Source organism: Salmo salar, chromosome 13, assembly GCF_965601325.2.
Source record: "Salmo salar chromosome 13, fSalSal1, whole genome shotgun sequence".
NCBI classification, from domain to species: Eukaryota; Metazoa; Chordata; class Actinopteri; order Salmoniformes; family Salmonidae; genus Salmo; species Salmo salar.
This window is the reverse complement of record NC_138303.1, coordinates 41302501-41325249: the sequence shown is the minus strand read 5'-3', so window position 1 is coordinate 41325249 and position 22749 is coordinate 41302501. Positions and strand designations below refer to the sequence as shown.

The window sequence follows — 22749 nt, the reverse complement described above, 5'->3', positions numbered from 1 at the left end:
CCTTTCTGCAGTGCCAGATGCTGGCTCAATTGTGCCAGACATGCTTAATCAAGCACAGCTGAAGTATGTGAAAGAAAACAAATACCTTGAACCCTGGTTTAAATGTAGCTGCATGCTGTTACTCACCAGGGTCCTTGAGTTCCTTGCAGACAACATTGTGGATGAGGAGGGGCTGTCTGATCACCTTGACCTTCTCTAACCTCTTCACTGGTTTGGTGATGAGCAGCAGGTCTGTGAACAGGAAGCAGTACACCTCCATCTGAGGGAAGGATGGGGAAATACTTCCAGGTCAATTTCAGGTCACTTGTCATCATTCTAGTACAATAACTAGGCTAAATCAAATAAGTAAATATTATGAAAATAATTTGCTCCCCAATCACCCTGGTTATTGACATATTCTATCACAATGACAATGGGTAGTTCTTAGCCTGCGACAGTTATAATGAGATAAAAGCAGTTACAAAGTAGCCCAGCCAGACTCTTACCCTGCTGTCTTTGCCCTCCTTCATGCGCAGTGCCGCCTCCAGATGGAGCTGTCTGGTCTCCTCTGGTGATGTGCCTCTCATAGGAGCCATCAGGTCGAAGCGGTTAAACTCACGCAGGATCTAAGGAAAGAGACAAGAAGAAGAAGAGTTACACACCAAGCAGAAACGCGTTGCAAAATTTCAACCCGGACTAAAAATCTAATTCAATAGAGATTCTAGTCTAGCAGTAGACTTGCAGAAGTATATCCAGGAAGCCAGCCCTGAGTGTGGTGAGTGCCCACCTTCTCCAACTCCTCGCTGCTCCCCTCCACTGCTTCGTAGGAGTCGATGCGTCCAGAGATGGCGGCTAGCTTCTGCTGCTCCTCCCGCTGGCGCATCTGAGAGTCCACGCTGTTGATGAAGCCCTCCACACACGCCACCATTCCGCTGACGGCGTCGTGGGACGACGAGTCGTCAGTCTTCTTGAGGACAGCCTTCAGCAGTAGGGGGTACTTGGTGAGTCTCTGGTGGGGCTTGGCCAGCATGTCAGCCAGCTTCAGCCGGTTACACTGCTTATGAGTCTCAGCCCACTGCGCAGGGGAGAGAGAGGACCAGGAGTTAGAGGTTAAAGAAAATGTGGCTAGGAACTTAAATGAACAACAATGAAAAGTGCTATGTAGAACGTAATAGTGGTATCTGATATTGGTTGACTGCGCTGTATTTGTGAGATGAGTAAATAGTATTTGGTGGGCAGTTGTTTAACTTTACACTATCAGTGTGAACAGAGCGAGATCGGGAGGACAGATGGACTGCGACCCACCGTGACGTAGATCCTGAAGAGCTCGTTGTCCCTGAGCAGTGACCTCATGTACTCCAAACTGGCCTCCTCCTCCATACAGTAACGGATGTAGGGCTTAAACCTGGAGCCAATCGTCCTGAAGCCGTGGTGGAGGTCTGTAGGGTTGAGGAGGGTCCTGGCCTGCCGGGCAATCTCCAGGGCAGGCAGCATCACCTGGTTCCACAGGGCCGTATGCAGACGCACGATGTCCTGGATGTTAGTGAAAAGTCGCGCAGGCTCCACCTCTGTCAGCAGACCACTCTCCTGCAGGTTCAACAGCCCACACAGGAACAACTGGAGGAAGAGAGGACATGGGAGAACAGGTCGCAATATGGGACATCTTATAGGAAAGTACTGCACTAGAGATAGACAACCTACAATGAGTGTACAATACATTAGGAACACCTTCCTAATATTGAGTTGCAACCCATTTTGCCCTGAGAACAGCCTCAAATTTGTCAGGGGCGTGAACTCTACAAGGTGTCGAAAACGTTCCACAGGGATGCTGGCCCATGTTGACTTCAATGCTTCCCACAGTTATGTCAAGTTGGCTGGATGTCCTTTGGGTGGTGGACCATTCTTGATACACACGGGAAACTGTTGAGCGTGAAAACCCAGCAGCGTTTCAGCCCGACACACTCAAACCGGTGCGCCTGGCCCCTACTACCATACCCCGTTCAAAAGGCACTTAACTCTTTGGTCTTGCCCATTCACCCGCTGAATGGCACAGACACACAACCCATGTCTTAAATGTCTCAAGACTTAAAACCCCTTCTTTAACCTGTCTCCTCCCCTTCATCTACACTGATTGAAGTGGATTTAACAAGTGAGATCAATAAGGGATCCTAGCTTCCACCTGGATTCCCCTGGTCAGTCGGTCACGGAAAGAGCGCGTTTTGTACACTCGCTGTATACGTGCCACTAACGGCCCTCAGAGAGCAGACCTAACCAAACTAAAATCTTAGCAGGATTCATTGAAGTAGTTCATTTGGACTTGACATAGAAGGTTGTTCTTCCAAAAATGATCTAGAGGTACACGTGTGTAAGAGAGAGAATCAATTACTTTGTAAAGGGCACTTACGTCAGTGATGACTCGTAGTTTCTTGATGTAGGTGGCCTCAGTGTGCAGGAGCTCCCAGATAGCCTCCTGCTGGTGGAACTGGCGTCTGGTCAACGTCTGGAAACACACAGAACCAAAAACACACTAATTAGGTAATGGCCTCATACACATCTATGTGAACAGACAACGACACACTCCCTTATCCACGAGTTACACATAAGAACACAATACACCCCCCCCCCCCCCACGTTCATGAGTTAACAGCCTTACACAGGTCTGAACATATAAAGTAGCAACACACACACACACACGCGCACTCATAAAATAAAAGCCATAAGCCATGTCTAAGAACATACTGCATGAGACAGACTCCTGAGATGACAGCTTTACTGTTACATGTCTGGTCACAAACAAATGATACCATCAAGACCAAGCACTGATTTGAGTTGGAGTGTGACTGAAATCCCCACAAACCCTGATCCCCAATCACACAGCATCTTATCACACACAGACGTCGGTCTATCTTGCATGATTACCTGAGCCCGCCTCTAAGGGTGTGAGTTCTGCCCGGGAAGAGAGACGGACGCGATTGATCCGGTAACGTTTATACAACTCCACATTAACCTTAATAAAACAGCTGTATAAACACTGGCTGTAAACGATTTCTGCCCTATTATTGGGAAACATCGGACCGGAAGGGCGGGAGATTGTCAGACCAAAACAGGAACTGATTGTGAACAGTTTATGACTTAATATGTGAGGAACTACATGCATGCGATCAAATCATATTTTATTTATCACGTGCGCCGAATACAACAGGTGTAGATCTTTCAGTGAAATGCTTACTTACAGGCCCTAACCAACAGTGCAATTTTTAAGTAAAAAAATAGGTATTAGGTATTTGTATTAAGCATTTGTGGTTATGTCAGTGAATGACTGTGTGTTTCGGTGAGTTTGTTTTGGTGCGTGCTTGTATTCGTGTGTGTGTGTGTGTGTGTGTGTGTGTGTGTGTGTGTGTGTGTGTGTGTGTGTGTTCATGTTACCGTACCTCATGGTTGTCGAGTAGCTGTGTCCAGCTGTCCTCCAGGGTGAGGCTGGTCTCCTCCTCTTCCTCCTCCCAGGAGTCGTGATGGAAGGAGAGCTGAGGAGGAACCTTGGGTAGGCCAAACAGAGTGTACGACTGCAGCTTATTCTGGAGCTGCTCCATGCGGTCCACCTCCTGATAGAATGGGCAAAAACCCATACGCATCATTAACCACAGCTCCTGGGCAAATTAAGTATCCCTGCTTCATTCGAACGTAATTCACATGCACAGCACCTTTAGAGGAAATCACAAGGTCAGTATTAAATAAAAGGTTCAATAAAAAAAACAAGTATTACTTTAGGAAGGGAAGAGGCAGGAAGTGTCTTTAACTGTTTTACGATAGACGTTATTATTCTCTTAAAGAAAACTAAGACAGATTGACCTCCTGCATAAGCATAACCCTCAGAGTCCACTGAGTTTTTCAATCTTAACAGCTACCCAGACTATTGTCCTGCCAGGGCAGCCTTATGTGTACATATGAAAATGAGCTCAGTGCATTGAGATCACTTGGACAATAGAGAAGCTGGGTAAGGGGGCGGGGAGTGGGGAGATGCTAACTGTGCTTTGGGGACCTGTCCCCTGAAGGGGATACAGGATTTGGTTGTTTGACCCTGGTTCACCCTTGCTTTGTGGAGAGGAGGCAGGTCTCTGTGGTCCCCCACCCAGCCTTGCCACTGACAAGATGATGGCCATTGGCCACGGTGAATAGAGATGACCTGGGAGCTGACAGGTGAGTGACAGACACAGTCTCCCTCTGACATCTGCTACTGTGCAGGATATGACCTCAGGGGAGCGCGGACAATGTACGTGTGTGTGTGTGTGCTTTGTTAGTCTTATGAGATAAAAGTGAAGGATTATTGCCATTTCGTATTTTTGCATCTTATTTTTTTCCCCATTCTTGTGTGTGGAATGTTATTATCGTAGTAGGGCCTTGAATAGACATTACTCAAACATGTTAATCCTTTGTTCTTACAGGTCACTTCCACCACAGCTACTTAGCGTATTTGTTTAGTGGAAGGTTGCTGTGTGAGCCTATTCAGAGGCTTTGGAGAGGAGGGATGTGATCTCACTGGGAGCTGAGTGGATATGGCTTTTGAACCCCGTACCACACACATGCTTGCGCGCACAAACACACCACCTCCCTCACTCTACTAGCTGCTAGGTTTCCCCTCTGACGGCCCGGACCAGGCCTTACCCCTCACCTTGCCAAAGGCCCCTGCTCCAGTGTTAGGGCTAAAGAAGCCAGAGAAGCGGCTGGCGGCGCGGTTCTTCCAGCTATCCGGTCCAGCCCCCACACTGGGCAGAGAGCCGCTTAGTGCGGTCAGGGAGTCCGGAGACGGGATGCTGGCGTCCCCAAGGAACTCTGTCATGTTCTTCCTGCGACGTGCCTGACCCTGCAAGAACCAGGAGAGACTCGAGTTAAAAGCGGGTTTACATGAAGTCACCATGAAGAGAGAGAGAGAGCGAAACAGAAAGAGAAACAAGAGACAGTAAGAAGAATAGCAACTCATGCGAAAGGAGAGGAGCAAAGACGGGAAGGAAGAAGTCAAATACATGAGGAGAATAAACAGGAAACAGAGGGACTTTTTTAAGTGATGATGACATCAGCAGGAGAGCTGTTAAAGCAATCCTAACATCCTAACTGTCGTTCAGACACAAACAGGACCACAGGGAAGGAATGCCACTTCCTGAGACGGAACACTAATTACCTCACAGAGGGAAAAAGAGCAGGCCAGGGGGGGGAGAAGATGCTGTTCCATAAGAACAGGCGGACGGCTGGAGTCAATCCACTGCATTGCTCCATCGCCATTGCTACCCTGTGAGCAAGCAAGCCCTCCCGCTGGCCTGTGCGCCTTAAACATGCAATCTCAATCCAATTCACGAGCATCGTCCGGCTGGGAAACCAAACACACATGGGCCTCCTCAGGCCTCAGTATCTGAGGAAACAGTTGTTTTTTTGCCATCAGAGAGAGACAGTGTTTCAGTGCAGTGTAATCTGCTAGAGGGGACTAATAAGTCGCTGGGCCATTGACCCGTGTTCAGATCATGTCACAGTAGAAAGGAACATCAATTCCATGGTATTGACTGCTGCTTTCTTATCCACTGCTCTCAAACCTCAACTATTTCCCTGTCAAGTCATTCTGGGTGGCTAACAAATCATAGGCAGAGGATAAGGTCTCCGCCTACAGTACAAGATCCATAGTGAGAATGTACACAAAAAGAGGCTGGTTAGCATTGAGCAGTGGTGTGGTAAACAAATTGTCGGATGGAGAAGATCTCTCTCTCATCTACTGTACCCATCTATAAACAACACTGTTCAAAATGTATTACCTTTCGGGATTCTTTAAAGGCTGTCATGCAGCAACCCCTTTTCGACCAATCTTCTCCTCCTATCCAAAGTAGTATAAACTGTTACTTCATATCGGAGGAAGTTTTCCTCCTCTGCTTTAGTGTCAAAGTGGGATAAGATCGAGAGGGAAAGTAACAAATGACTGAAGCATAATTTCCCATCCACTATATTTAGATTTAACTGCTTCAGGGGAGCAAACAGTGTGGTCTCTCATCCAGCTCTGACCAGGGGGGGATTTCTGGGGGATCTCGGCCAAGAGGACAAGGACACAGGTGCAGGAAGTGGACCGACATCGAGAGAGACTCTGGACTCTGTGCTAGTGACAGCACCTCATTGGGCTAGACTAGAGAGGCTAAATTCCTATTAGCTTAGCGTGGTAATGCTCTGGCAACAGATACACAGAGCATGGTAGGTGAGAAAAATGTGATTCTAGTTTCTAGTTTTAGCAACATGATTTTTAGATTAGTATATGATAACGAACATTTTACCAAAACTAAAAAAAACGACACAGTATCAGTCATTTGCAGGACATTTCTGAAATGATGAGTTTCAATACATTACAGTACAAAACAAAGTCCTGGCACTATGCCCACCAACCCAAAGAGAAGTAGGCTAAGCCTTTGCTACCAACAACTGCAATACACTAGTGTGACTTCAAGACTTTCTGTCTAAACTGGCAAATAGATGTACACGATTTTAATTCTAACAGAGATACAGTAAGGGAAAGGCTCCCCGACGTTTCATACAATGTAAGCAGTATAATACTCACCATTGAAACCAGCGTCATGTCAAAGATTACAAAAACCATACTTCGGTTAGAGACTCATTGACTGCAGCCCATACCGGATCGGGAACCAGCTGCAGTGTTCTCTCAAGTTGAACCTCTTCGTCCTTCTCCGCATACATACGCGATACACACACACACTTGAGATCCAGAGCCCATAGACTAAGAGGGGAAAGCCCCAGAGAACGACAGCTGCAACAACTAGAAGTTGTTCCCCATCAAAAAAGTGCTTCTGAAGTCAAGTTATGAGCCGAGATGTCCTGCTCAAGTTGAAAGAGTCCAGGTTTTGATGTTTGATAGGAAGGACACAAGAGCCACTCTATCTCCATGAACACACCATGAGCACCACCCCAGGACTCATCTTTGAACTCTGTGTGTCTCTGTGGTAGTCCTTCAAGTACCGCTGTCCTAACGCTGAGAGGTGAAGCCCGCTGTGCTGACTGAGCCTGCTGCCTGCCTAGCATTTCACACAGCCACTGTCCTGGAGTCATAGCAACCGGGAGGATCCTGCCTGCCCCATTGTGTTGAGGAGGAAAGGAAGAGGAGGCAGGGCTACAGGAAAAGTATGAGTGTGTCGCTTATCTACATAAAGGGGGCGTGGACAGAGCAACAGCTTGCAGGGTAGACGAGAACAGACATCCTGGTGCTGCAGAAGACTTGCCAACTGTTCATCTGTCCATAGTGGCTCTTTGGCCCTTTGTTTAGAGTCGCATCTGATGTCCAATTTCCTTTTTTTGACTGTTCGGAATCCCCCACAGAGCTCCACCACCCCGTGCCTTTCCTTTTCTTTTAAATCACTGCACTTCCTCCAAACTGACTGACAGCTTAATCATTAAAATCTGTCATGCTTCCTGATCGTAAACGAAACTGTTAGTCTACAGTATAGCTGTAGAGAAATGTATTCAGGCTGTCACTGGTATGACGCATGTACCAGGCATATAGAAACAGACTCACAAGGAGAGTTTTGCCTTTGGGAGCAAAGCAGATTGTCACATACAAGTTCATTTGGGAATGTCTCCAGTTGTAGAAAAAATTTAAAAAGAGGCATTGAGTGAGCTAACAAAAGCATGTATTACGGAATTGGTGAGAACTTCAGTTAGTCCTTTACCTTTACCAAAGTCTTGCTCTGTTGTGGTTTGAACTACTGATGGGAATTCCACGTTTTTAAATTGAGACGCATCTTTTGGCTCTGTTCACCAAAAAAAAAAAAATAAGAAAAAGAAAGAGCCCTTCATTTGGCTCACAAACAGCTCTTCATTCAGTGGTGCTTAAAAAAGGTATGAAAAACCATAAAAAACAGCACATTTCTAATGTAAAGCCTAAAAAGGTTGACCACCATTATGTCAGCTCGTGAAACGTTGAGTTCAAATTCAATAACTATATTTTTAACATGCTGTGTGTTCAAGAATGAGACTCTCTCCTCACCATCAATTATTCCTGCAGTGAAGAACTACCATCTTCAGATAATGTTTTTATAGCTTATCTACAGATAATTGTTGTCTGGAGTAGGGCTGGCATAATTATCGTATAACCGTGTAACCAACGGTTACGGATGAAGCCTGTCATTCTTATTTTTTACCATCATGACCAGGGCTAAAATGAACACCCGCCACCTGCCAAACGCAGGTAGATTCTGGCATTGGTGGGTAAGATGTCTATTTCACCAGCCACGTTGGCAGGTGGTCAGGGCTCCACAGTGAGAGCATTTCACTCGCATTTGTGAATAAAAAAAGTCAAGTATGATCACATTTATAGTAAAATAAATGCTGCAGCAGCTGTTTTCAAAGTGTTTCTGCCGTTTTGTTTCATAGCTGGTAAATTAAAAATCGCACAAAGTCAAAGAACTTTGAATCCTATATAGCCTATTCCACTTCGGTCTTCAACACCGCCAGGCTGTGCGCACGTGAAGAGCTGAGTGAAATATTCCGTTTTAGAAGCTCTGCACACAGGCATAAAATTTGGTCTGATATATCTGAAATGAAAGTATGAAGTGAGACTTTGTCCTTGTGTTTCTTGGCTATTTACATTGTTTTGTTCACAAGCTAGGTTGTTTTTCTATGCATGAGTTTCAACTGCTAGGGAAGGGAAGACAAGCTGCTACTAGTCAGACTCAATCTCAAAAAGGCACAAACATGACAAATCGCGCTACCACGGTAACCTTCCGCCCTTAAAGGGCAGGAAAACATTTTTGTATCTGATATCTGATATTTTGGTTAAAAGACAAACGAATTGAAACATACCACATTACTACTTACTAGGAATACATGTATTGTTTTAGAAACAAAGTATGCTCATCCATTTTTTTGTTTTGTTGGTGTAAATGAGGCAAAGCCAAATATATATGCCCTGGTAAAAAAAATCTGAGTGGCTGATATATTTTTAATTCTACCTGCCCCAGTGGCTGGTGAACCAAAAAGTGAATTTTATGCCCTGGTCATAGCCGTTAAAAATGAGAGCTGACTGAAGACCGGATGGCCGGGCATTTGTATGTTGAGTCCGTTTCTGCTCTAACACGGAGTCTACAACTACTGATGTGGGCGGCAACGTGGACTCTACAATGTGACGAAGGGGCAGCAGGTAGCATAGCGGTTAAGAGTTTTGGGCTAGTAACTGAAAGGTCGCTGGTTCAAATCCCCGAGCCGACTAGGTGACAAATCTGTCGATGTCCCTTTGAGCAAGGCACTTAATCCTAATTACCCCTGTAAATTAATCTGGATAAGAGTGTCTGCTAAATGACGTAAATGTAATTCAACTTTGTTGCTCTTTGCTAAAACAAGCAAGGTGTTGTAGCAAAGGAGTCTTCGGTTGCCTAGGCAATGCCCACATCCTTGCAGCAGCAGTCAAAAGCAAAGGAAAGGAGAAAATGTGAATCAGAAATGTCTTCTTTTTGCTATTCGTACGGTCATAACGATAACCGCGGTCATTTGGCTGACCAATGACTGTCGTCCAAAATTCCATGACCGTCACAGCCCTAGTCTGGAGCTCAAAAAGTAGTAATAGCAGTATTCAAATCAGGGATCCAAATGATCGGCTCTTTCACAGATGAGATTCGATTCCGGACATTCACCGAAAATAGAGCTGTTCGTTCATGAACGACTCATCGCTAGTTTGAATCAAAGCTCCCAACCCAATAGGTTGATGTTTTCCTCAATCAACTGTGTTTTGGTTTGCACGTCTAGACAACTTTCCACAACGCTTTCCTGGTAGACTGTAACAAGGAAACAAATGCCCAGTACTGACCTGAAGGGGAAAATCCCTTGTAGTGCCTGTTTCGACAAATAAAAAGTGTGCCTACTTATTCTATACAGATATGAGAAAGTATTTTCTTAGTCCTAACATGACAGATCAACTACAAGCCATCATATTCAGGTCATCTCTAATCGACTGGAGTAGCTGTCTTTCTTTTAGCATTTATCTCCTGTGTTTCTCACCGTAGGCTACTTAAATGAACCATTTGTAATGGTAGTCTACTTACAAAACAGCAGATATTACAGAGCACGTCCAGTCAAAAGAACAGCAGTCAACACCTGACTAAACAGCCCCCCATCTTACCTATGGTGTTTATTGTTTTACCAACATCTCTGTGTGGCCCTGTCTATCTAACCAGCCCTCTCTAAACGATGGTGTTTACATGAGTTTCACCTGGCCTCTGTGTAGACCTTTTGGTCACCCTCCATTAATAACAGAGAGGACCCTGACCTACAACACTACTGACAGGTCTGGGAACTAGGATTGGTGGCCCTCAGCAGTCCGCAGTCACGGTCAGCTCCAAGCTGGTTAATGATATCAAGTCTTGTGTCGAGTCAGCTCCTTATCTTATCTCTGCCGTTTGTGGTCTTAACCATGGTTTGGATGGGAAAAATACTTTAGGTGCCAAAACCCTCAGGGGTTTTGGCAGGGGCCTTGGTGGAGGATGGAGGATTGTATTGAAAGTAGCTACACAGTCATGCAGTAGCGCGCCCCCCCCCCCCCCCCCCCCGCACGCCCCCCCCCCGCACTCACGCTACTGGCATTTCAGCGATAAGAGGCCCCTTGATCAGGCAGGCTGATTAACATTTGGAAAACAATGTGACATTAACTTTCCTGGCCACATGGACACAAACTCACACACACTCAAATACATGAAAAAAGGCAAACACGTATTTGCACACACATGACCATAGCCAGTGTGTCATGGTGGATACAAAGAACCATTGACATAAAAAGGGGAAGAGATGAATCATCCATCACCTGGTAAACCTGATATCACTGATAATACAGGCCAATGGTCAGAATGGGATTCTAAATGTGTCACTACAAGAGGCCCACCAGCATGACTGGAGTCTCCACTGTTCATCTCACACACTACCCTGCTGGGATTTTCCCATCATGCTCATGGCCAAGAGATCAATAAATCAGATACAATCGCCCCCTTGGCTAAGGTTACAGATTGAGAATTCTGCTCATGCAGTTACTCTGTAAAGTTGTGTCAAATCAAAAAACTACAGCCATCATTGCTGAAGCATTATATTTAAGCTGGCATACATTACACTGGCATCTTGTCTAATATCAACTTAAATACTACAAGCACAGAGGTACAGAGACCCAGTGGGTCTGTCTGTCTGTCTGTCTGTCTGCCTGTCTGCCTGTCTGCCTGTCTGTCTGCCTGTCTGCCTGTCTGTCTGTCTGCCTGTCTGCCTGTCTGTCTGCCTGTCTGCCTGTCTGCCTGTCTCACCTGACATTGTGTTGGCGTTGGGCTCTGGAGAGGGGCTGATTCAGGCAGACCTTCAGGAATACCATCCACATGCAGCAGGTCCCAGCTATACCAGGACGAGAGGCGATAAAAACGCACCATTCTCAATCCTCACTTACTGTAGATGCAAACCAAGTCCAACAAAAGTCACCATTTAGGAAGATTTGGAATCCAAAAAAAGTCTCTACGAGATCCAAAAAAACATGACAGCGCAAAAAAAAGAGGAAGAATCCAACCAAAATCCACAGAGAGAGGGAGTCCAAAGCACAGTGAAGTGCTGAGGTGGAGGAGGGTTATAGTTACTTCCTCTGTCGGTCACCAGAGCAGTAGTTCCCGGAATCTCTCTGTCTCCTGGAAGATCAACCATCACACTGAGATCATAGAAATGCTGTGTGTTCCTCCCTTCTCTCGTCAAGCCTCAACACACTCTACTATCCAAGTCTCACACATTAACACACAGTTAGTGCTCCTGCAGCAGTTCAACTGGCTCCTAGCCCCTCCCAGTCATAACGGAGCTCCCAGCCCTGATAGGCCGTAAACAGCAGACATCAGTCCCCACCTGGCTCAGCATACTCAACAAACACAGTAGGCCCACTTTACACATAACACCACACTTAGTACACAGAAATATCCCCATTCGTGCTGGATAAACAAAACCTTCTATAAGAAATGCATATGCCAGGTAGGGATCGTTAGATAAACAACTTGGGTTTCAATTGAAGACACGGTTCAGCATTGCACTATTTAATGACACTGCTTTACAGAACTTGGTTGAATCATCAACGTGGACCACATCTACACTAGAGCATGTATACTTCAGCATCTAATATCCAAGAGCAATGAAATACCAAGCAAAATCCAGCATTTTCACAGTGGAGTTGTCGATTAAAGTATAAGAACAAAAACATGAAAAGTTACTCATATGTCAATTAGTTTCTTCTTAGTTAAGCGGAGACGTGTGAATTGGGTGGCCGGTAGCCTAGCGGTTAAGAGCGTTGGACCAGTAACCGAACGGTGGCTGGTTCGAATCACCGAGTCGACTAGGTGAAAAATCTGCCAAATGTGCCCTTGAGAAAGGAGCTTTACACTAATTGCTCTTGTACGTCACTCCGGATAAAAGCGTCTGCTAAATGGCAAAAATGTAAATGAATGGTTATTCATTTCACTGAACAGGAGTGGAAGTGCTCTCGGAGATAGTCAAACGTGATCACACACACAAATGCATGTGACTCCTCCCCGTTGTTATTCAAACGACTCTGGCGCAAATTGCTGATTGTTCTCGTTGTGTATTTCACACAGAGGTTTGATGGCCTGAAAATGAGTGAGCTGTTCATTTTGTTAGCCTATTCTGAGCAGAACAATCACTACTGTAGTCTAGGGGGAAAGACATGCATGTGAGCACTGTGCTTAGTGGGGAAAATGACACTGAGGTCAAGGAGAAATAAATGAGGACAACTGTTTTTCCCCTTAACCTTCTTCCTGCTACAATCAAAGGACTTTCATCAATACACAGGACACTGAAGTCATACAGTTTTTGAAGTCAGTTAATAATACATTATAATATAACCAAACATGCATGTCTGAATTATAATTATTAACTTCAATATTGTCTATGCGTGCAAGTATCATTAAGTATGTATGTATGTGTGTGTGTGTGTGGTGTGTGTGTGTGTGTGTGTGTGTGTGTGTGTGTGTGTTTAGGGTCTCTGATGAGGGTGTACAGTGGAATGCTCGCGAGTCACATCTATGTTACTTCCTCTAAAAGATGAGGGCTGCCTGCATTATGGTTCCTTGAATCCTCCGAGTTATTCAACTCCTGTAATATCAAATCAATCATGTTTATTTTAAAGACCTTTTTACATCAGCCGATGTCACAAAGTGCTATACAGAAACCCAGCCTAAAACCCCAAACAGCAAGCAATGCAGATGTGCATTGCTTGCCGTTTGGTGGCTAGGAAAAACTCCCTAGAAAGGCAGGAACCTAGGAAGAAACCTAGAGAGGAAAACAGGCTCTGAGGGGTAACCAGTCCTCTTCTGGCTGTGCCGGGTTGAGATTTATAACAGAACATGGCCAAGATGTTCAAACCTTCATAGATGACCAGCAGGGTAAAATAATAATAATAATAATCACAGTGGTTTTAGAGGGGGCAACAGGTCAGCACCTCAGGAGTAAATGTCAGTTGGCTTTTCATAGCCGAGCATTCAGAGTTAGAGACAGCAGGTGCGGTAGAGAGAAAGAGTGTCGAAAATAGCAGGTCCGGGACAAGGTAGCACATCCGGTGAATAGGTCAGGGTTCCATAGCCGCAGGCAGAACAGTTCATATATTTATCCCCATCCCCCAGTCTAACTACCTTTCCATTACACAAGACTCTTCCCTCTCCCTCTGGCCACTCCAGTTCCAGACACATTCAGACATCTCTAGGGCAGACCATCATTTCACCTTCTACTATAAACCTTGGGTGGAACACAAGCCCTGGTTGACTTGGTTTGTGTGTGTTTGTGTGTGTGTGTGTAGAGTTTCTACTGGTTATATCATTACGGGCCCATGTCAGCATCTAATTTACAGAGTGACTGACTGATTAGAACGGGGGGGGGGGTCATCTGAAATTCTGTTAGGTGAGAGGACTCCCTTACCTAACACTATAGACAAGGATGGATGGACATGTGGGAGGATGTGGAGAGACTGCCATGACTCTTCCATCTAAATCATATTTCCTTCTGTGCTCTATTGTACTGGACTGGACCGATTTTTCTAAATCAGGAATTTGCGCTCCATTACATTCCACAACAGTCATTGGTAGATGGCTTTTCATTCACATTTTCATTCATCCAATACAATACTTTTATGGGATACGACATACTGAAAGGAATCACCTGGTGGAAGACAATATAAGTCTATTTTACCCAAGGTCAGATGAGTTCACAGTGACAAGGCTTTGTAATGAGTCTGTATATCTGTCAAACGCCGTTTCATTCTGAGCAGGTGAACCGCATCTTCTGTACTGTTAACCGGCCTTGGCAATGTTGTATTATTATCTACGGCAACCAAACGGTGCGAATTACATAAAGGCCTTAAAGAAAGTCCAAAGATCACTGCTGTAGATGTGATCTAGCTAGGGAATGTAAACCAAATGACACCAAGCATCCACCTCATTCTGTTTGAAGTACTTATTGTAAACCAGGCGACTGGGGCCACCAGCAGCTTAGATGATCATTAAATGGTACTATTCAAAAGTTACATCAGGCTTACACAGCGACTAGCATTTTCCAAAGCCTGTACAAAATTAAACTCCAACTCTTGGGACACAATTATGCTAGTAGTAATTTCACCTTTGGTCAAACTTTTATAAAAACACATTTTTTACTTTAGCCTGTGTCTAATACCTTAACCTCTTGGCAGGTAGCGCAGACAGTCCTGCCAGTCTACCACCATTTGTGCCATGGGTTTTTCCAGGTGCCAGTAATCTTTGGTCAGTACGTCTGGAGCCAGGAATCCTCTACCTCAGAGCTAGCTAGGTAGGTAGGCAGAGGGTTAGTGCTAAGCTCTGGCTGGGTATGGGGATTGCATTGGGACTGTGTGAGCATTGCACAGAACTTGGTGGGATGTTGAGTATCTAGTATCTACGTGCCATCACACGATAATGAGCACTACACAGCCCTGCCCATCCCAGGCCTTTGCCTTCTCTGGTCAGGTGAGAGACGTCAACGGTGGTAATTGGGGAGGTGGAAATGGGTGAACAGGCATAATGTGTATTCGTGTATAATGTGTATTCGTGATTAAGGTCAATGTGAAAACAGAAACCGATGGGTTGGGTCAGAGCCAGAACACACGTGGGCAAAGCAACGTTTTGTACGTTCGTCATTGGCTTTGATACTCTGATTGGTTAGAGACGATTCAAACGCTGATGACTTTGTTTTGTACAAGACCCGTCGTCACCACAAACGCGTTTCAACGCTGGCAGATTCAGACTGAAGTATGTAGCGAACGATAGTGCAGCGGAAGAATTCGGCGTGAGTCGTCAGGCAAATCATAGGCTGCCAGTACCTCTAACTTTCCAAGCTCTATGGCACACATAATATTACAAACTTGTAATATCCCTTTCATGCACAACGGACGCTCCTTTAAGAGAAGCAGAATTTGTCTGGTCTATTTGAAGCCTGCCTGGCTCAATTCATTGTTATGCCAAGCTGTATCCTGTCGCTAGATAAATATTTAAACTACCTGGAGCAAAGTCTTCTGTACGGTAGAGCAGCCAGCCAGGCAGGCTTGGAATAGTCCGTGTGTAATTTAATGGGCTGAAGTCAACACCCATAAGGTTCGGCATGTTCCATTTTTCCTCAGTCTCTACCAGACCCTGTGCTGTGCTGGAATACTATATTAAGCAATGCATGGCACAGTGTTGAGCTCCTATCCTACAGGATGAAAAGTGTGTAGCCTTTCTCTACTCTTTATCTCCCTCTTGAGGACACGGAGAGAATTGCATCGTTAAAGTATCAAGAGCTGTCGGTTTGAGATGATACAACAATTCATCACATGTACAGAAAACGGTCGCACCAGGCAACATTTCTTAGCATCTGGATTTTTAGTAGCCAAGAAGAGCCAATGAATTTTACTGAAGGGGACTTGTCAAGCATTAACCATTGACTGAATGAGACACTTCTAACTAAACAAAGACAGGAGTGGAGAGGAACAGTATGACCAAGTTTCTGACTAATCAGACAAGCCCATGTTTAATGTCCGAGGCTGGTGACTTACCCATCCACAGACAGACAGACGGACACTAAAGCCCTGTTACATTACAGCACCCTCAGCTTGATCCCCACCTCTACCCGCTTCCTAGCCCAGGGGCACGGCCGCAATGACATCACGTCCATGTTTTCAGTGCACGCAACGCTACCTCGTCTCACCTGCGTGTGAGTGTTGAGTGGGTCTAGACTTGTCTGAAGGGCGCTTCACCGTTCACACCCATGGACTTGTTTTTCACTCTGTAACCACAGAAGGCTAGTCCACACAAGCTTCAAAGCAATGTGCAAGAGCATAGCACCAACTACAGACATTATACTGAGTGAAGGTTGCGCCTGATCATTTAAGCCTCTCTCTTTGTCCGGTGTCAAATCAGTCAGTAGGTTCACGCGATACACAGCTATGGAAAGCGTGCCTGTGTTTAGCACAGAGTACCAGGGTGCTAGTTCACCCCTTGTCCAACAGAGCAGCCAGCCACCCTTTCTCAGCGCCTCTTCTCCAGGCCAAAGTGAACACTTCTTGGTACTTCCTGTCAGTCGGAGGAAGCGGCCAGAGGCAGCGCCTCTTCCTGCGTGAGGTCACCAGTCTAACAGCAGGCTCAGAGGGCTGCAGTGGAGGCTGGCACAGCCCAGGCTAGTAGGAAACAGTGGAGGCTGGCACAGCCCAGGCTAGTAGGAAACAGTGGAGGCTGGCACTGTACAGAGGTTATGAGGAAATCGATAAGCAGGGTTTAAGCGTTCAGATGGGAGGAAAGATAGAGGTAAATGGAGGATGAGGTAATGGAGGATGAGGTAATGGTAACGACTGGCTTATTATCACTACATAGAGTGATCCACTACATGAAGAAAAGGCATCACAGGATGAAGGGTGAGATTATGGAAAGTGGGAGGAAGTCACAACAAAGGTTTCACGAGGTTTTAGAGATGAGTGGGTAGTGGCTGTGTATAAGTCAGACAGGATTTATAGTTTAAGTGTGCTTACAAGTGTCTGTATGAATGTATTTAGCGATTGCATGAATGTGTGTAGTGTGAGAGAGAGTGAGAGAGTGAGAGAGTGAGAGAGAAGATTTGGTGTAGCGTGTGAGTGAGTGAGAACATACGGTAGAGGCTGCACTGACCAGCAGATCGACGTTGCTCTCCTTGCGTCCAAGGGATCCGTGCTCCACCCTCTCACTACAGAGGGTGAGGATGTAGGGACTCTGCTCCCCCAACGAGGGCTTCATGTTGGGGAGACTGAGCGACCGCAGGTCTTTCACCCCCTGCTCCACCTTCAGCTCATCACCTGGCCGTGCTGAGGAGGAACCAACAATGGAGGGTTAGCTTCCTGGGTTTTAAAATTCTCTTTATTGAAGCTAGTTATTTGCAATAGAAAAGTACATTCCGAAAAAAACGTATCAACATTATTTTTTATTTTTTGCTCTAGCTTCCTGTTGAAGTTCTCTCCGCGGGCTCCAAAACAGGATCTCTAATCTAGTGGGCAGCCTTAAATCCCCCTTAAACATTGGATTGTATAAAGACAAATACATCAAAACACATGATTTTGATGCCATTACATTCGCTCCGTTCCAGCCATTATTAAGAACTGTGCTCCCCCCAGCAGCCTCCACTGATCTATCCTGAGTGCTTAGTCATTTTTACCCCTACCTACATGTACATATTACCTCAACTACCTCGGTACTGGTACTCCTTGTACAGCCTCGTTATTGTTATTTATTGTGTTACTATTTTCATTTGTTAATTTTCTTACTTTTTAAACTCTGTATTGTTGGGAAAGGGCTCTTAAGTACGCATTTTAACGGTAAAGTCTACACCGGTTGTATTCGGTGCATGTGACAAAAAAAAAAAGATTTGATGATTTGCTGTCTCATGCAGGGATTCAAGATGGGGGACGCCCTGTCCAGTTTCCTCTGAACCAAGGGAGAGACAGGAAACTAAGGCCCTGCCATCTGTCCCACCCAGGCATTTTTAATGCTTGCGGGTAAAAGGAAAAGCCAAATATTCTCTAATATAGAACAATTAATTAGATTGGTGTTTGTTTCATGTTTTGTTAACCCTAAAAATCTAGTTGGTAGTGCAGGGTAGAAATCAAAAGTTGAAACACATTGTACCTTGGTTAGTTTAGAATCAAAACATTCGGTGGGAAAATATAAACTCAGCAAAAAAAGAAACGTCCCTTTTTCAGGACCCTGTCTTTCAAAGATTAGCAAAAATCCAAATAACTTCACAGCTCTTCATTGTAAAGGGTTTAAACACCGTTTCCCAACAATTAATGAACATGTACATGTGGAACGGTCGTTAAGACACTAACAGCTTACAGACGATAGGCAAATAAGGTCACAGTTATGAAAACTTAAGACACTAAAGAGGCCTTTCTACGGACTCTGGAAAAACACCAAAAGAAAGACGCTCAGGGTCCCTGCTCATCTGCGTGAACGTGCCTTTTGGCATGCTGCAAGGAGGCATGAGGACTGCAGATGTGGCCAGGGCAATAAATTGCAATGTCCGTACTGTGAGACGCCTAAGACAGCACTACAGGGAGACAGAATGGACAGTTGATCATCCTCGCAGTAGCAGAGCACGTGTAACATCACCTGCACAGGATCGGTACATCCGAACATCACACCTGTGGGACAGGTACAGGATAGCAACAACAACTGCCCGAGTTACACCAGGAACGCACAATCCCTCCATCAGTGCTCACACTGTCCGCAATAGGCTGAGAGAGGCTGGACTGAGGGCTTGTAGGCCTGTTGTAAGGCAGGACATCACAGGCAACAACGTCGCCTATGGGCACAAACCCACCGTCGCTGGACCAGACAGCACTGGCAAAAAGTGCTCTTCACTGACGAGTCGCGGTTTTGCCTCATCAGGGGTGATGGTCGGATTTGCCTTTATCGTCAAAGGAATGAGTGTTACACCGAGGCCTGTACTCTGGAGCGGGATCAATTTGGAGGTGGAGGGTCCGTCATGGTCTGGGGCGGTGTGTCACAGCATCATCAGACTGAGCTTGTTGTCATTGCAGGCAATCTCAACGCTGTGCGTTACAGGGATGACATATCCTCCTCCCTCATGTGGTACCCTTCCTGCAGGCTCATCCTGACATGACCCTCCAGCATGACAATGCTACCAGCCATACTGCTCGTTCTGTGCGTGATTTCCTGCAAGACAGGAATGTCATTGTTCTGCCATGGCCAGCAAAGAGCCCGGATCTCAATCCCATTGAGCAAGCCTGGGACCTGTTGGATCGGAGGGTGAGGGCAAGGGCCATTCTCCCCTGAAATGTCAGAGAACTTGCAGGTGCCGTGGTGGAAAAGTGGGGTAACATCTCACAGCAAGAACTGGCAAATCTGGTACAGTCCATGAGGAGATGCACTGCAGTACTTAATGCAGCTGGTGGCCACACCAGATACTGGCTGTTACTTTTGATTTTGACCCCCCCCCGCCCCTCCTTTGTTCAGGGACACATTATTCCATTTCTGTTAGTCACATGTCTGGGGAACTTCTTCAGTTTATGTCTCAGTTGTTGAATCTTATGTTCATACAAATATTTACACGTTAAGTTTGCTGAAAATAAATGCAGTTCACAGTCAGAGGACGTTTCTATTTTTGCTGAGTTTAGTTCATATATTCTATTCTATTCATTGTGAAGCTTGAGGGAAGCAAAATAAGATGTGGTGTTCTGATGGATGCTGACTGGTCCTCTGATGCAGTTACCTTTGACCTTGAGATAGTGGCCACCGAAGCGGTAAGCCTCAAAGTTCAGGGACAGGGGAGTGTTGGACTGGTCCAGAAACAGATCTACCCGGGATAACTCAATACCTTTACGCTCAAACACAGGACCCAACACCTCCCTGGAATAGAGGAACACAGAGAGAACAGAGTTAACAGACCAGCAGGGTTTCCCAACTGGCGTCCCGCCAGTGATTGTATTTGGCCTGCCAAGTTTAATTGTTGGACATAAAAAATAAAAAAATAAACTGTAAAAACAATAGATAAATCAGCTCAAAGTGATTTTTATTTTGGAAATTTGTTCCAAAAATACTCCCACGGATAATAGAGCGATAAATGTGATAGTATACAAAAGCAAGAAAGGTTTTAGTCAACTATAATATCCATTTGGGCTTCTTGCTGTCAATTTGCAGTCTACAAATTATTTGTAATTATGTTCCACGTTGACCTTCTGCTCAAGAACAAAATAAGCCTGCGGCTGAATCTAGTTGATGATCCCTGCCCTGCAGGCTTAGTCAAACCATTCATAATGACCCCACCACTCCCCAGCCGCCTTATTTCTCACCTTAGGGTCTTCTTTTTCACGGCGGGGACGATCTCTGTGTCAATGTCCACGTTCAGATCAAACTTGAGGCTGAAGCACTCCTTGCTGGGATCCTGCAGGGGGCGACAGACAGTGGAAGTTAACGGCTGTCGAACTGAAGAGCTCAGTCAGAACGCCAGTAGTGATCTCTTTCTCAGTAGATGCACAGGGAGGCCCTTTACTAGCAGGCTGGCTAAGACTACCCAGGAACGGCCCGTCGGAGGCCATCATATATCACTCCCTGGCTGCCACAGAGAACTAACGCGGCCTCAGAGAAACATGTTGGCTGCTGCATGAAGCCTGCAATCATGTTGGCACTGTGATCCTCATACAATCTACAACTTTCCACCACATACAACAAGACAGCTCTGTTCAGACCAACAGACTTGACCCAATACTATTAGGAACTGAGGTAGAGAGCTGTGGTTTCCTAAGGGGTGTATCTCTATGTCGCACCCCTGCCTGTCTCAATACTCACGTCAGTGTGCCGTCGCCGTGGTTTCTTCTTCACCAACTTCAACCCCCCAGCTTTACGTTCCCTGGGGGGAAAAAAAAGTCATTTGCACATTAATTGACACAAATAGACGACTCCCCTCACTCGTCTAGCGTACATTTTGTCCTTCAAACCAAAATGACGAGCGCCATGCTGACAGACAGACAGAGTGATGACGTCTGGATCGTTGACATAACGGAAGTGACATACCCTCGGTCGTTGGCCCCTTCGTCCTCCTCCTCCAGGTCAGAGGGAGGGCTGGTGCGAGGGGGACAGGAGCGCGTTGAAACGTTCCGGGCCAGGATGGAACCTTTCAGTTGGAGTTACACAGAATATCTGTTAGAGATCTTTAATAACACCCTTTAATACACAGGTACTTCCAGTTTGATCTAGCCTGACTAAATATTAAAAAGGAAATTCTAAACGTTTATCAATTCTGTGGAAGGCAGCGCGACTAACACATCAGTTCAATGAGCACAGAAGAAGTCAGACAGTCTCATATCTTACATGAACACAGTTGAAGATAAATACAAAAAAAGAATCCCGGGTGGAGGGAAGTCAGTGGTTGAACAGGAAGATGGTCTAGAATTTATTGTTATGCATGTGATATGCTTTGGGGAAATACATTTCTTTGACTCAACAGTTTCAATACAAGTGCTGCTCTGGGGACCTTGACCTGACCCATCATACGACCAGTGTTGGGGAAGCTACTCTGAAAATATAGTTGACCAAGCTAGCAATTACTGAACACTGGGAGAAGTTAAGCTACTCTTCGAAAAGAGACTACTTTGTGAAAAATGATCATGTCCAATTCTGAAATGTCATAGAGTACAAATCACAAGAACAGATCACTCTGGCTTCAGATGCTGACAGAATGTGTAATTTAGTCTATGAAACACAAAAACTGTTTCAAGTGAGAAGTAGGCAGGTCTGATGCCGAAAAAGAAAGGAAATGATTGCCTACTTGAAAAGAAAAGCAGTTAGTTACTTTTCTGCCATGTAGCGGTGAAGCTAACTACTGAAAACTCTACCAAGATTTGAATTTATTAAACTACCACCAAGCTACTACAAAATGTAGTTCAATTACTAATTGAACGACATGTAGTTCACTACTCCCAACACTGCATATGACCTGACCTGAGTGTAGGATCGGGCACTGAATGTAGTGGAGAGGAAGTCTGAGGTGTGAAAGTGTTGTGGTGGGTAGTGTTGTGTACCTTGGGGTTGCAGGTCAAAGCGGGGGTGTCGGTCAAAGTGCATGTTTTCTGTTTCTTCCGGGTGGCAGCGGGAGTCACATGACTCACAAAGGTGAAGAGGGCTCTTGTTGTTCAGGTCCAGGCACTCTGGGTGGTGGCACACCTGGAGAGAGGGAGAGAGAGGGGTGAGGGTCAGTACAGCAGATGTACCAATCAAACCTGGCCAGTAGTCCCGCGCACCAGACACTTCCTCCCCAAGCTCGCAATTAGCCTGGGGAGGTCAAGTAGGCTAAGAGAGAGACAGGTCACAGTATAACGCTACATACACATCAGCCTGACGGCAGGACAGGCAGCCTAATGCTCAAGGACCCAAGCCATTGTTTACATCATCACAGAGGCATAGAAGCAGCAGACAGTTTGATATCACACAGCGCACAGGAGGTCTTCTGAACAGCCAGAGAGCCAGAGAGCCAGCCAGCCAGCCATCCAGTCAGGCAGACAGACAGCAGAAGGGAGCTGGATTAGGCCCTCTCCACCTGTGGCCAGAACCAGACAGACCTCCCCCTCAACTAGCCCCTCCAGAGGACAGCAGCTCCAGGGGGTGGTATCCCTGGCCCAGGGGGTAGAGGACATGGGTAGGGGTTTCCCTCCTCTCCAGCCTCTCCTTCTCCCCGAGCACCACGAAAACCCAG

General features: G+C 45.8%; 1 protein-coding gene across 8 annotated transcripts in view; it reads right to left on the bottom strand.

Annotated features, from left to right (window-relative positions):
* The window catches only part of LOC106567125 (pleckstrin homology domain-containing family G member 5), an 84557-nt gene that overhangs the window by 3950 nt on the left and 57858 nt on the right, over window positions 1-22749 (bottom strand). For 6 of the 8 annotated variants that reach the window (XM_014136055.3, XM_014136053.3, XM_014136052.3 and 3 more), the window contains 13 exons: window positions 22079-22220; window positions 21072-21171; window positions 20847-20907; window positions 20351-20442; window positions 19771-19907; window positions 17157-17347; window positions 4649-4840; window positions 3411-3581; window positions 2384-2479; window positions 1285-1596; window positions 767-1054; window positions 486-605; window positions 127-259 (listed from right to left, as the gene is read on the bottom strand). In XM_014136055.3, the coding sequence (XP_013991530.1) occupies window positions 127-259; window positions 486-605; window positions 767-1054; window positions 1285-1596; window positions 2384-2479; window positions 3411-3581; window positions 4649-4840; window positions 17157-17347; window positions 19771-19907; window positions 20351-20442; window positions 20847-20907; window positions 21072-21171; window positions 22079-22220 (2035 nt within the window). The remainder of the gene's footprint in view (window positions 1-126; window positions 260-485; window positions 606-766; window positions 1055-1284; window positions 1597-2383; window positions 2480-3410; window positions 3582-4648; window positions 4841-17156; window positions 17348-19770; window positions 19908-20350; window positions 20443-20846; window positions 20908-21071; window positions 21172-22078; window positions 22221-22749) is intronic. The other 2 variants (XM_014136063.3, XM_014136054.3) reach the window with 1 other exon arrangement.